The sequence below is a fragment of the Eurypyga helias genome, unplaced genomic scaffold, assembly GCF_000690775.1.
Source record: "Eurypyga helias isolate BGI_N326 unplaced genomic scaffold, ASM69077v1 scaffold25877, whole genome shotgun sequence".
Classification (NCBI taxonomy): Eukaryota; Metazoa; Chordata; class Aves; order Eurypygiformes; family Eurypygidae; genus Eurypyga; species Eurypyga helias.
In genome coordinates this window covers 13,321-26,392 of record NW_010260332.1, presented here as the reverse complement: position 1 = coordinate 26,392, position 13,072 = coordinate 13,321, and the positions used below count along the sequence as shown (strand labels likewise).

The 13,072-nt window shown below is 50.3% G+C and overlaps 1 protein-coding gene across 1 annotated transcript; it reads right to left on the bottom strand.

The window, feature by feature from the left end:
* Positions 1–2,855: 2,855 nt before the first annotated feature.
* On the bottom strand, positions 2,856–12,514 carry MEGF9 (multiple EGF-like-domains 9; the record flags this gene model as incomplete). The annotated part of the gene is made up of 4 exons (XM_010155012.1): positions 2,856–3,792; positions 7,700–7,972; positions 8,835–8,978; positions 12,375–12,514. Coding segments are annotated over 4 exons (1,012 nt in total), but the record flags the coding sequence as incomplete, so codon positions are not given.
* Between the last annotated feature and the right edge of the window lie 558 nt (positions 12,515–13,072).

The following is a 13,072-nucleotide window of genomic DNA, read 5'->3' as shown; positions in this document are numbered from 1 at the left end:
CTTTAGCTCTGCACCCCCTCAAAATGCAACGCCAGCCTAAGCTGACAGGAGACAGAATCAGCTCAGCGTCTCCCTCACCTCCTGTGGTGCCTAGGGAATAGCTGCACGGTCGATGGAGAGAGCAAGGAAGACCTACTCCACCACCGCCAAAGGCAAAGCTGTTTATTCTTCCCTTGCTGAGGCACTGACCTCCTTTTACAAACATTCCTCTATCCCAACGGGCCGGTTGGCCGGAGAGGGCTGTATTCTCCTGCTGAGTCATTCTGCCACCTGACACGCGCTGTCCCCGTGCCCCGTCCTTGCTGTGCTCCAGCCCCTGCTGAAGAACATCCCGTGCTTTCCTCTGCTTCCTCCTGCCCCACCAAGCTTCCCACATCTGGATCCCTTCACCCAGATGTGCCCCCCACCCTCCCTTCCAGACTGACTGTGAGGCAACCCTCCTCGCCTTTCCAAACCCGAGGCTCAAACACAGCGCATTCAGGGCGATCTGGAGGTCAGAAGCACCTCCCGTGCTGCAGTGGGCACAGACTGGGAGGGCTCAGCCTCTGAACTCGAGCTCTGGTTTGGCAGATGGTCTTTATTTCTACGGGGAGAGGAAAATCAAAGCCTGTTCCTGTTACAGATATAAAACTGTAGTTCTACTTTACTGTAAAGAACCTGTTCCAGTCATACCAAAATTTGAGGAAGAGGTGTTTTGTGGCAAAGATGAAAAGAGCTACTAAACTATGTTGGAAACATTCAAGTGAACAATCAGTCCTTCACTTTTCCTGCTAGCTTTAGTCCCAGAAGCCAACACTTCCTGAATTACCTTTCCTCACCCTATGAAGTGACCAAGTGCAAGTGTATCGCTACGTCAGCACTGCCCCATAATTACAAATTCTGAGGAAATGTTCTATTTTGTCACCACCCTGCTCTTCAGATGTTTGATGAGTAACTCGGGGATTAGCAATATCCAGATTTTCTCATCCAGTCCTCCCCCGTTCTCTAACTAAAAGTAACATTGCTCTGAATGACATCAGCCAAGTTTCTTACCTAAACTACGGGAGCTCACGCAGGCCCATAGCAGGCTGCCGGAGCTTCCCATCCGCTCAGGCCGGTGCAATATCCCATTCTGCCCTCACCGTTTCCCTTGGCCATTCTCAACTGTTTTCCTTCTAATTTGCTGTTCCTCATTTTTAAATCAGGCAGCAAGTTTTTGAGGCAGAAACGGTGTCTTTGTGCACGTGTTTAGAGCACCTATTCACCCCCAAAAGAAGCCTCCAATGATAAGAAAAACCTCCATGCAGCACCAGAAAGCAAATAAATAATCACCACGTTTTTCCCACCATTTCTCATCTTGAGAAACATTTACTTTTGCCTGGCTCTGAGGATGTGTCAGCCAGCTCCCGCCGACCTTCAGCAGGTGCTTCTTTTATCCTCAGCATCAACCGCTCGCCAAGCACCGACACGCACAGCGATGCAGCTTTAGCTCCGAGGTTGGTCATCAGTTAGACAAAATATTTGTTTCACGCCCTGCTTGCATGTCTCCCCAGCACAGGGAGGGCAGGGTGCCTGCCTCGAGGCACGCGGGCACGCTGCGGCTACCGAGCAGGGAGCTCCGTGGTGCGACCTCCCTGGGCTGTGCTGCCCATTAGTTGTTCTCCCTCTGCTGACAGTCTGCCAGCCTCCCACAAAAATCAGGGGAATCTGTAAAACCTAAAGTCTCCTGTAGGTTTTTTTTGACAGCCGATTCCCCATCACCACCTTGTGCTACATAAATTTCCTGAAAGCATCCATGCACTTTTAGCTTTTGAGCCTAGAAGCGCAGATTGGCTCCTGGAAGCGTTTTGGCTGAAAGCCATTTCCACCCAAATCCAGGAGATTTTTTGCTTTGCCCTTCAAGAGGCCGTGAGGCTGCGCTCAGCCCTCCGGCAAGTCCCCCCGTCCACCGTGTCAGCACGGGAGAGATGGCAGTGAGATCCACGCATGGGATGAGCAGCTGCTTCAGAAAAGCTCGGCCATCGAGATCAGGCTCTCAGTGTGCTCACGACAGTGTATTTGCATTTTGTACGAAGATTTAAAAGCAAGTAACAGAATGGTACATCCGTTTTCTGGACACCTACCAGGCCCTAGTCATGGCAACACTGGTATTCACTCTATATTTAAAGGAATGGAAAAATTTGACAGATGCAAGTAGGGAGCACTCACATTTTCTCTAAAAAAGAAAGTTATTCCATGACACTAGAAGAAAAGCTTTAAGCAGTCGGTGTTTGCCAGAGTCCCAGCTCCAACGATATTGCCATCTAATTTACAGTATTTTAAACAATCTTTTTTTGTTGTTTTTGTTTTGTTTCGATTTTTAAACAACGCCACTAACCGCTGTACAATTAAAATCTAGATGATAAAATATGACTTGGGGAATGGGCGGGGTCGGACAGAGTTCGTGGTTTTGTTCTTGGGGTTTTTTTTGGTTGGTTGTCTTTTTTACAAATAATTACAAATACAATTCCAAGAAGATATATTACATTTTATATACAGAACACACCATTTCTATCAGGGTAGGGTATTAAGCCTAGCTTTTATTTTTACATGGCAACCCTGAGATGTCTTGTCGTCTTCCCTTGCACAGAAGCTATACAAGTTCATTAACTCCTAGAAAAAAACCATGGATTGCTATGTTTTAATAGCGTCATCACCCTGTATAAATACTCAGAAAGGGAAAAGCTTAGTCTCCTCCCTAACTCCAATGTTTCTGTTATTTTTTTCTCCCATTTCTCTGCTTACTGGAAACTGATAATGGTGACTTTTTTCAAGTGTGCAACTCACCCCTCTACTTGCCTCTTGGTAGTACAGTGAACTGTTATCTCCCTTTTTTCGTCCTCCTTTTCAAACAAATTTATATCAGGAACTAGTAGGAAGCCTTTACACAGGTCTATTTCCTGAAAATCCACTGTGAATTCATGAGCTACTTTTCAAACACAAGGATGCAGATGTAAGTGTTAGGTTGGCTGGAAATCAAGTAGCTTTTGATTAATCCCAGGGTACTGCTTACTCCACCCCACCACCTCTTCATAAAAAAAAGTATTTTAAAGATCAGCATAATCAGGTCTTTAACAACAGTGAATTCTATCAATCTGTGTGGAGAACAGGACACTGAATGCATTCCACCACATTACCTGAAATTCGGATGTACTACGCTTTTTTTCTGTTCACCTGCAAGCTACAGCATGCCCAGCATCAGAGTATCTGAAGAGCAAATTCCTCCGCGTGGAGCCTTGGCACGGATCCTGATACCCCTTCAGCAAGCCCTGTAACTTCTTTTTAAGCCAACTTTGGAATAGCTGGATCTCTGCTTCTTCTAAGCTTTGTAATTATGCATGGGAGTCGTCAGCGTTAGCTGTCCATTCGGTGCGACTTCATTCCCGTCATCTTCCAACAGCCCCGAAACGTCAGCGTTGGGGATGCTGTCGTGGTAGCTGCTAAAACTGATGTTGTCCTCTTTGAGTTCAATGGTCCAAAAAGGAGCGTTAAGTTTTCTGTTTTGATACTCACGGTACATGTAGACAGCACCCACAAAGCCCATTAGGAGGACCACAACAATGATGATAACTGTCAAAATAATTATGTTAAACTGGGTCCACGAAACATCTGCAAAAGCGGAGGTACTGTTGTCAGAAGAACTTATAGGAAGTACAGTCTGTATAGTTGTTGGTGACAACGTACTGTTTATCACTCCCGTTGAAGATGGCGTTGCCTTGCTGGCGTTTGGAGCCGAAGTTGTAAACTCCCTGGTTTCTGGGCCAAGCGTGGCTTCTACAAAACAAACAAAAAACAACCAATAAAAATAGGCTAAGCTGGAATCAAACACAAACATAAGAGATTTGACATTTATATCGCAGTTATTACAGCAATTAAGTCTGCACTGTTAAAGCTGGTATTTTTTCAAGACGATTTACAAGAACGGTTAGCCAGTGTTGGATTTTGGGTTCTTTAAATACTGTGCACTAAGTGTTTGTGGACTTCAGCATTCCTGAGAAAAACCTGGTGATGGATGGACAGGTGCAGCATTGCGTACATAAGCTCATGAGGAAAGCAAGCCAGCTCGTGCACAGCCCATGAAAGCAGGGCTCTCCCAAGCACAGCACGACGCTGGGCTTCGAGCCTAACGAAGGCAGAGCTTCACTTGCCTCCGTGGGCTGCACAGTCAGGCTGGGAGGACACAGCGACTCCAGGAGCTTAAACCTTGCAGCTAGCACACTGCATGTAGGGTTACATTCCCAACATTATTTCTGCTTTACCAGTACTAGAAGACCAGAACTGAAGAAAGGAACCACACGTATTCTGCCGTCAGTGTTCAGCAATGGGCTCCAGTACTCACACTGCTCTATGTGAAGGGGCAAAATAATCCCAGTTCTGCTTTTGAATGAAGAACTTGTACACAAATCTCAGAAACCCCCAGTCCACATAACCAAATCACAACAACAAAGAGACTGTGGGTGTTCTCGTGAAGCTTTCCAACACAGCAGAAGCCAGTTTGCTTCTGGTTTGGTTTCAGCTGCTGGCATATGTACGCACACGAAGGATGAGAACATGGGAACTATCAGACTGTGCCACAAGCTCCGTTCTCCTCTGCAGCCTGTTCCCAGGCACTAAATAGCTAAGAACCTGCCTTGCTTCCAGCAGACATGGGATAACTCCCTTCTCAGATCTAGGAGTCAGCGGCCAGTTAACACTGGAGATCTCATCTGTGGGATGCAAAGTCATTATGCCTTCTTCAAACCACTTGAGCTGTAGGCCTCAGAAAGCCCCATAACAGCCCGAGTTTTGGGCTCCAAAACGTAACTAATAAAGCATTTTCTTCACAAGAATAACCTGACCTATTTTAGATTCTCATGTCCCGGCAGCAGAAACCCTCCAGAAGCCGAAGACTCAATCAACCAATATGTTCTCTACACCTATTGCTCCACAGGCCTCTCTGCACCCTCCTTCCCACGCTCTTAATTTCTCTTTCTGCTATCAGAAACGCAACTTCATTTTAAACCCACTTACAGCTGCAGCAATTCCAGCTGAGGGTGCTGCGCTGTATTGATCCCACTCTCCTGAAGAGAACATCCACTAATTATGACTGAGGAGGAGAGTCACTTCCGAAGGACTAATTTGGCACTAAGTTGCATCTCCAATGGCAACAGGAGCTGTAACTATGCGGCATGTCTCCCGCCACAGGCCCTCGGGGGAAATCCCATGAGTTGACTTTGGGCTGTCACGTTCTCAGGTCAAGCAGTGGGGAAAGAAACTCCTCTGGAGGGGCCATCACACACCTAATTCAGGCTCTGGCTCAGAGTCCCTCCCTGCAGCAGCTCCTGTATTCTCTGCAGGTCCTGCCTGAGGTTGATAAGGATACTCGGGATGCTGAATGCGCCAGAAGGCATTTCTCTATGGGATAACAGGCAGAATTTAGCAGTAGGAAGCAACGTGACAGGAGCAAGAGCTTCCTGGATACAGCTTTGGGAGAAGGGCATGAGGAATTCAGTCATCCTTTCCAAATTCCTTCATCAACACTCAATTCTTGGCAAACCCTGCCAGTAACTATAATTAGAAAAAAGTAGAACAGCTACAATGGCTGATTCACCAGCAAGGAAACAGGACTTTTCTGGGCTTTATTTGTGAGTCAGCATCAGCTAAGTGCTGGCAAGGGGGACATGGGTGAAAACATTTCCTGGAACCAAGGGTAACGTCACGGTGAAACAGTGCGGTGCTCTGACCGCGGACCGTCGCTTTTGGGCCGCGACACAACGCCACTGCCTGTTTCTGTCTGCCAGGGCCGTGCCAGCCCTCCAGATGTCCTAGAGCAGCTCCTCGAGAGCAGCAGCTGCTCGCTCAATGGGCTGCTTTGGCAGCTTTGACACGAGCATCACATCCAGCTGCTTGATTGAAACGCGGTCTCTGTGAAACTTCTGCTACCTCCTGCAAGGACGGCGCAGCAGCCGGAGCCGGGGCCGTGCCAGCAGCCCACGCGCCAGCGCTCGGGGAGGGCTGGGTGGCACACTGCCACGCGGCACCGCTCAGTCCTTGCTGCTACGCCTCGCCACCGCAGCAGGAACACCATCCGCCCAGGCATGGAAAACACTGACTTTGCTCATCCCACACGTCCTCTGAATATTCTCTCCATCAGCCTTGAAAGCACCAAGATCTTGGTCAGGTTTAAGACTGAACGGTCCCTGTGGACACTCAAGGTTGGTACAAACGATGCTGCCTTTTATCAACCACTTAAATGCGGTCTCAGACTCTACCAATTTCATCTGCAGATCTGGTGGGTGATGATTTCACTCTAGAAACCATTCAGAATCAGGTCACTCAAATGCCCTAGTGGTTTATGAAAACCTTAACCTAAAACCAGTCGTAGTGTACAACAGTACCTCAGTATGTCGATTTTTAGGCATGTTGTGTGTAAGGAACTGGAAAGAAACTATGCCTTTTTAATTACTTAAGAAGAAAGGGAAAAAACAGACGTCCGGGAAACAGGAAAGCTAGAAGAGCGTGTCCCCGTCCCTTTGAAAGGGGACAGCCTTTCCCCGCACCAGGAGTGGGCTATGACGACATCACTGAAACAAAACGAACGAATGGTGGAAACTGCAAGTACACAAGCAAAGCCATACATATAAATTTTAATGGAGCAAGGTCATGGAGCCGTTTGCACAAAGACAGGGCTGTGCAGGGGGAGATAACGGATGACCTGATGCAAAAGTGCCATTTCCAGCCCTGTAACGGAGCAGCTACAGCTAATGAGCATTCAACTTTTTTGTATTGATCATCTCCCTGCGCAGAGGAGGACTCTGTGATTACACCTCCAGAGAGCAGCATGGGAGTGAAAACCACATTAGCTCCTAATGGAAGATCGGAATTGAATCTCTGTTGGTGACAAAGATGAATTTGGGCCCAGACAGTTCCCTGAACTCTGGGTTCTCTTATCTAACAAAGAACGCCCACAACGCCCCATGCGTGGAGCTGGAGATCCACCTCGTGGACCAACCTCCTCGTAACCACTGAAGGAGCCACTTAAGAACCATTTTCTCTCGTTGTCCTCCAGTGGCCTCTCTAAGGACCAGAGCTACTGTGGGTCTGGAATGCTACATGCAGTGTCTCAGATGTGGCCTGAAGGCTGATGAGAGACCCCTCACCCAGAGCAGGGGCCAATAAATTCTGATACTGACTCGCTGTCCAAGTTTGGATCTCGCCTCTCCAAGCTTTGGCTTCCCCATTTAGAAAGTAAAAATAAGTATCTAGACTTGGTCTAAGTAGTATTTTTTGCAGCGTATGAATGACAAAATTTATTATAAACACCCCTTCCGTGGAACTAGACAGAGCTACTGCATGGACTGGTGAGTAAGGGATCACTGGTCGCTTTGAGATGTGGTGTATCAGGCAGTGGAAATCCGAACGCCTACATGTAAATACACTGCAGATAGCTTCAGTTTTCCAGCCAGAGATGCCTGCCGCTGCCTGGGATTCTGGGTGGGAACAGAGCTAAATCTAAACCACAGATTTCAAGGCCAGTAAGCACCACCATGTTAGGAAGGTCTGGTTTGCTTCCCCGTAGCACAGGCCAGACAACGCTAAGCCAGCTTGAGCAGCTAACTGTTCCTTCCCCAGCCTCCAGGCAGCTTGTGCACACCCGAGCCGCACTGCCGGCTCCCACGCTGACTCCAGCAGCACGTTTTACCTTCCTTGGTGCAGTTGGTGCTGTCGGGGTCCCGGACATAGCCATCCTCACACTCCTCGCAGTGGAACCCAGCGGTGTGGTAGAGGCAGCCGATGCACTCCCCGCTCTCCGGCTGGCACACGCTCGGTGACCGCAGTGGGTCCACGTTCCCGTTGCATTTGCATCTTACGCAGATGCTGTCGGAGTTGTAGTAGCCGCTGTCGCACTGGTTGCAGTTGGGGCCGGTGTACCCAGTTTTGCATTTGTCGCACCGCGGGGCAGTTTCACCAGGCTCTAGAGAACACAGAAAGCAAACCAGGTATGTGCCGCAGCCCCTTGCAGAGAAACACCCGCTGCAGGACCTGACCACAGGTCACTCTGACAAAAATCAGCAGCCACTGAGTATTAACCAACGTCAAATTTTAAGCAGAAAATATAACTTTAGAACTGCAGCAGTTTCTCTGTTCCTAGGGGGGTGAAAAAAATGCTTTGGAGGTCTCTGATGCCTCGTACCAGCATCACAGAGCACACTCAGCACATTGCTAAGCAAACTCCTGAACACTTCCATCTCAAACAGCCCATTCCAGAAAACAGCTGGAACTGGATCAGGGATGTTAGCAATCTGCAGGAACTTTTGGGCCTATATGAAGCCAGAGGAGGCTTGATTACAAAACCGGTTAAGGAAATATCAAAAAGAAGTCTTAAGTATGTGTATTATGGCCGTGACTTCTCTTGGTTACAGAAAAACAGAGCAGAAAGACTGGGAATCTCTGCCTGGAGTCCCATGGAGATGTGCAGAAGAGGGCTCACAGCGGTGTGGATGGCTACATGGCACTGCTGGGCCTCTCCCGTACCCCTCCTGGCTGCCAAAAACTCCTGCAAATCTCTGCAGGTTCTTCAGAGCAAGCTGCAACCTGTAGTGAAGATTTCTGATGCCTCCACCGCGCAGCTGCTCTCAGGAGAGGCAACGCAAGCAGCAGGAACGCCGCGTGGCAGGCACCGCTTCCAGCAAGGTGCCCCGGTTCCCACGGATGGGAGATTCACGGGCTATAAACCGCCTCACCAGCCTGCTGCCCTCTGATTGACAATTTAATTGAAACACATTGCAAAGAGCCACATCATTATCTGCGGAATTAGACCAAAACGAAAGCCTTACGTATTCGGCAGGTGCCAGTCGATGCCACGGTGGAGCACGGGCAGCGATGGCAGGCGTGGGCAGCGTGGGTGCTTCTGTAGAAGCCCTCCTTGCAGAGCTCGCAGTGGTCTCCCTCGGTGTTCTCCTGGCACTGCAGGCAGGTGCCTGGGGAAGGGACAGGAGCACAAGCAACCGTTTGCCAGCAGGAACTGGAGCAGAACATTTGGAGCAAGAACCTGCCCGGAGCGCTCTCAATTATCGGAGCTCACAGGTGATTTTGGATACCCTCTGGCCAAAACATGATCCTGGCCTCGGATGACCGCCCCCCGCCCCCACACACACAGTGTGAAAAGGTGGGTAGCTCGGGCAGAGAGACCCACAGCTCATCCCTTCGAAAGCTCAGTGCAGGTGCACATTATCTATTTAAAACGCCCCTCAAGGCAAGGGGTCTCCACTTGCATTTGTGCCAGTAGGCCAGATTCTTGGTGTTTCCAATCCCCCACTCCCACAGGCATCTCCAGTTTATGCCTTTGCCCCTTCCTCCACCATAGAGCTGGTGGCCAGAGGTGAGGAAGTGCCACCGTCCTGCCTGGGGACAGACAGCTCCATCCCACCAGTGCCGCTCCAGCTCCTCCATCCCGTCACGGGCACAAGGCAGCAGCAATTACTGACCTTCCCGGAGAAGCAAAGGAGAAGCGGGGGTTCACGTGAGCCACCTCCCCTTCCCAGGGAAGCCCCTGAATCAGAAAATCGACGTTCTGTGTCTTAGCAGGGGCTGTGTCCGAATGGCCCTCTAAATTGCCTTTTGACACTATTGTGACCAGAGGAAGAAAAATCTCCCTAGTTGGAGGAACGCAGCCTCTGTCAAAAGCCCATCCATCAACAGGAACATCCTGTAATTCAGCAGGCTCCTCGTCGAGGTGGCGGTGACCCGCGGGAAGCTGATTTGATTAAATCCCACTTACAAGACTCTGAAAAGGCAACAGCCACCTTCTAACAAACCAGGGCGGTACCGAGCAGTTTATTCACTGCGTACGGAAGCGCAGGCGGGAGATACGCTGAGCTAATCTAGCAGGGCCGCAGGGGTACGGAAAAGGCTCCTATCAACATTAACCACACAAAAAATCCCAAATTAGGTTAACGCTGACTGTGAAAAAACCCACAGCAGATTTTCCAACTAACACCGAACAGTTTGGCCTCCCTGCCAGCCCAACTCGCTGCACAGCTCCTACTCTTCTCTTTCCACGGGGATGACTCCGCAGCCGAGCATCCCCCGAGCAAGCCCGGCATGTCCCCGCAGCCGACCCTCGCGCCAAGGGCAGGAAGAAAACCCTGGCAGCTGCCGCTTTGGGAAGCGGCTGATTCACCCGCGCGGCGAGGCTGGCAGCGCCCCAATGACTAAGGACCCTTGCATGGTGTCAGCTCCCACACACTGTTTGCTCTTCACCCAACAGCTTGTCAGACACGAGCCGGTGGTTTTTGTGGGAGAGATGTCAGGGTTAGAGGGGAAAATTATCTGCTGGGCTTGGTTTCTCCAGATGCAACCCTCGACCAGCTGCTTCAGCGGGATGCCTGGGGCTCGTGGAAAGTCAGTTTGCCCGATGAGCACCAAGGGTGCCTCGAACTGTGCTCCACACATTAATGGTGGGATAAATCTGGACTCACACCTGCCTTTTCTGTGCAGTCTTGGTCATTTCAGGACCAACGTCTTTCCCACTGGCGGGAATTACTCGCCCTTATCTACACCAACCTTGCAAAATGGCTGCGTTTCCAGTGAGTCAGCAAGTTGCTCGGCCATGCAAAGCATGCATAGGATCGCAATCAGGTATTGCTGTGGAAAGCCTTAATAATTAATAGCATTTCCCATCCTGATAATGCCCTCGGGAAGCATCCGGCCTCGCGGTACCTCAGCTGGACACACACAACCCAACTCATTCCCCAGACACACCGTGGGGCACGAGGGTCTTGTCGGAGGAAGCGCTGTCGCCTGGGGAGCTCTGGCTGCCCAATTTCCAGCCCAGGCATTTGGAATATTCTGCGGCACAGGCAGCAGAGCCGGCAGAGGGAGCCCAGAGTGTGGCACCGACCCGACCGGAGCCTTCCAAATTGGACACAGACTGCCGAGAGCGGATGCAGAGCTGGGGAGGTCACGGAGAGTGCAGTCTCCAGAGCAGGCTGAGTGCACTGCCTTGCCATTAGATAGCTGATCTAATTTTTAATTGACTGTCCTGGATTTGTTGGGTTCCCCCCACCCCTCGTAGCAAATAAAGCAGAGGCAGGAAAATTTTTAAAAAAGGGATTTTTGTCAAATGGACAATAGGTCATTAACCAAAAAGAGGGTTTTTTTTTGCAGGCTGCACAGCAGCAGTGCCTGAACAGCCCCATCCCGGCGGCAAGGTCTGCGCCGGGCTGTTTGCACAACCAAGGGAAGGGGGGAAACATTGAGGGAGAAAAAGAAAGAGCAGATTATCTTCCTCCTTCACAAAACCCACACACCCAGCTCCAAGAACGCAGCTGATGCCTGCACAGCTTTAGGAACAATCTTGTAACCTTCAAAATGAGCGGGCCATAAGCACTCAAAGCTCAGCAGAGGGACGGATGCAGCGATACGTCCGCAGGGATTGTGGATCTGGTGCCTGCTGCTACCCCTCCGACCCCCCCGGAAAGCCCCTCTCTGCCGAGCAGGAGCAGGGCATCGGCTGGGCACAGTCAGCACGGCGGCCACAGACACACAGGCCACGAGGGAACGGTGCAGAAATTACCCAGAAATACCGTATTTGATGAGCCCAGCCTCTCTGCCAGCTATGCAAAACCACTGCAACCTTTTTTAAATTATTGCTCCCTCCTAAGCACCTGGCGAAATATTCCCAAACTGCACTTCAGCCAGGCAGTTCTGACGAGAATCTGGAGCGTGAGTTTGGTTGCTAAAGTGGGGAGTGCGCAGGCAGGCGCATAACATCACTCCTCCGGGATCTCTGCCTTCAGCAGAGATGGGAAAGCAATTCGCCTCCCGCCCGCTCTCCCATTAGCGATCGGAGCACAGGTGCTTCGACATTTGCACTCCATCAACATCCGTACGAGGGACGGACAGTCAAAGAAACGACCAAGGAAAACGAACAAGGCGATTTATAAAAAGTGAGCAACGTTCACTAGGCGCTGCCAGGTTTTCCAGCACTAATCATCTGATCTGTGGCAATACCAGCCACCTTACGTCAGTGCCAGTACAGTGTATGTGTCCAGGTAAACAGCCCTTCAACAAAAGCTCCTCAAAAGCCCGTGTTGTGGATTTGTGTAAGGGCAGAGAACAATAGAGCACTGATTTCTGATAGACACTGCAGAATAAAGGCTCTGTGCTGCAGCCTGGGGTAAATATCACTGCCTTTATTGAGTTCCTTGAGAAGAGGACCAGCTCCAACCTTGCCCCGCATTTTAACTTCAGTTTCAAGGTACTCGGAGCACTAGAGGCCTAAAGATGCAGGTGAGGAGGGCAGAGGTCTGCTGTGTGAAAATAACAGCGGAGACGGGTAAAGTGTGCACCCACCGTGGTCACCGGAGAGTTACCTGTTACGTCGCTGCAGGTTTTGGAGTGGTTGTTGCACTGGCAGGGCTCGCACGTGGTTTCGTTAAACCTGTAGTAGCCGTCGCTGCAGCGGTCACACTTCGGGTCTGCGACACCAACTTTACACTGGCATTTCCCAGAGCTGCACAGAGAGAAACCAACAGTGAAATCCGGATGTGCTTGGGAAGCATCCCAACTACAAACCTGGGGTCAGGGCTTTGGACTCCCTTTTCAGAGCCGGAATGCTGCGCAGAAATCCCTGCTGGAAGCAGGATATAGAGCCGGAATGCTGCGCAGAAATCCCTGCTGGAAGCGGGACATGAATCATAAAATCACGGAATAGTTTGGGTTGGAAAGGACCTTAAAGATCATCTAGTTCCAACCCCCCTGCCATGGGCAGGGACACCTTCCACCAGACCAGGTTGTTCCAAGCCTCATCCAGCCTGGCCTTGGACACTTCCAGGGATGGGGCATCCACCGCTTCTCTGGGCAACCTGTTCCAGTGCCTCACCACCCTCTCTGTGAAGAATTTCTTCCTGATATCTAATCTAAACCTCCCTGTTTTCAATTTAAACCCATTACCCCTTGTCCTATCACTACAGGCCCTTGTAAAAAGTCCTCTCCCTGTACCCTTGTAGCCCCTTCAGATACTGGAAAGCTGCAATGAGGTCTCCTCGGAGCCTCCTCTTCTCCAGGCTGA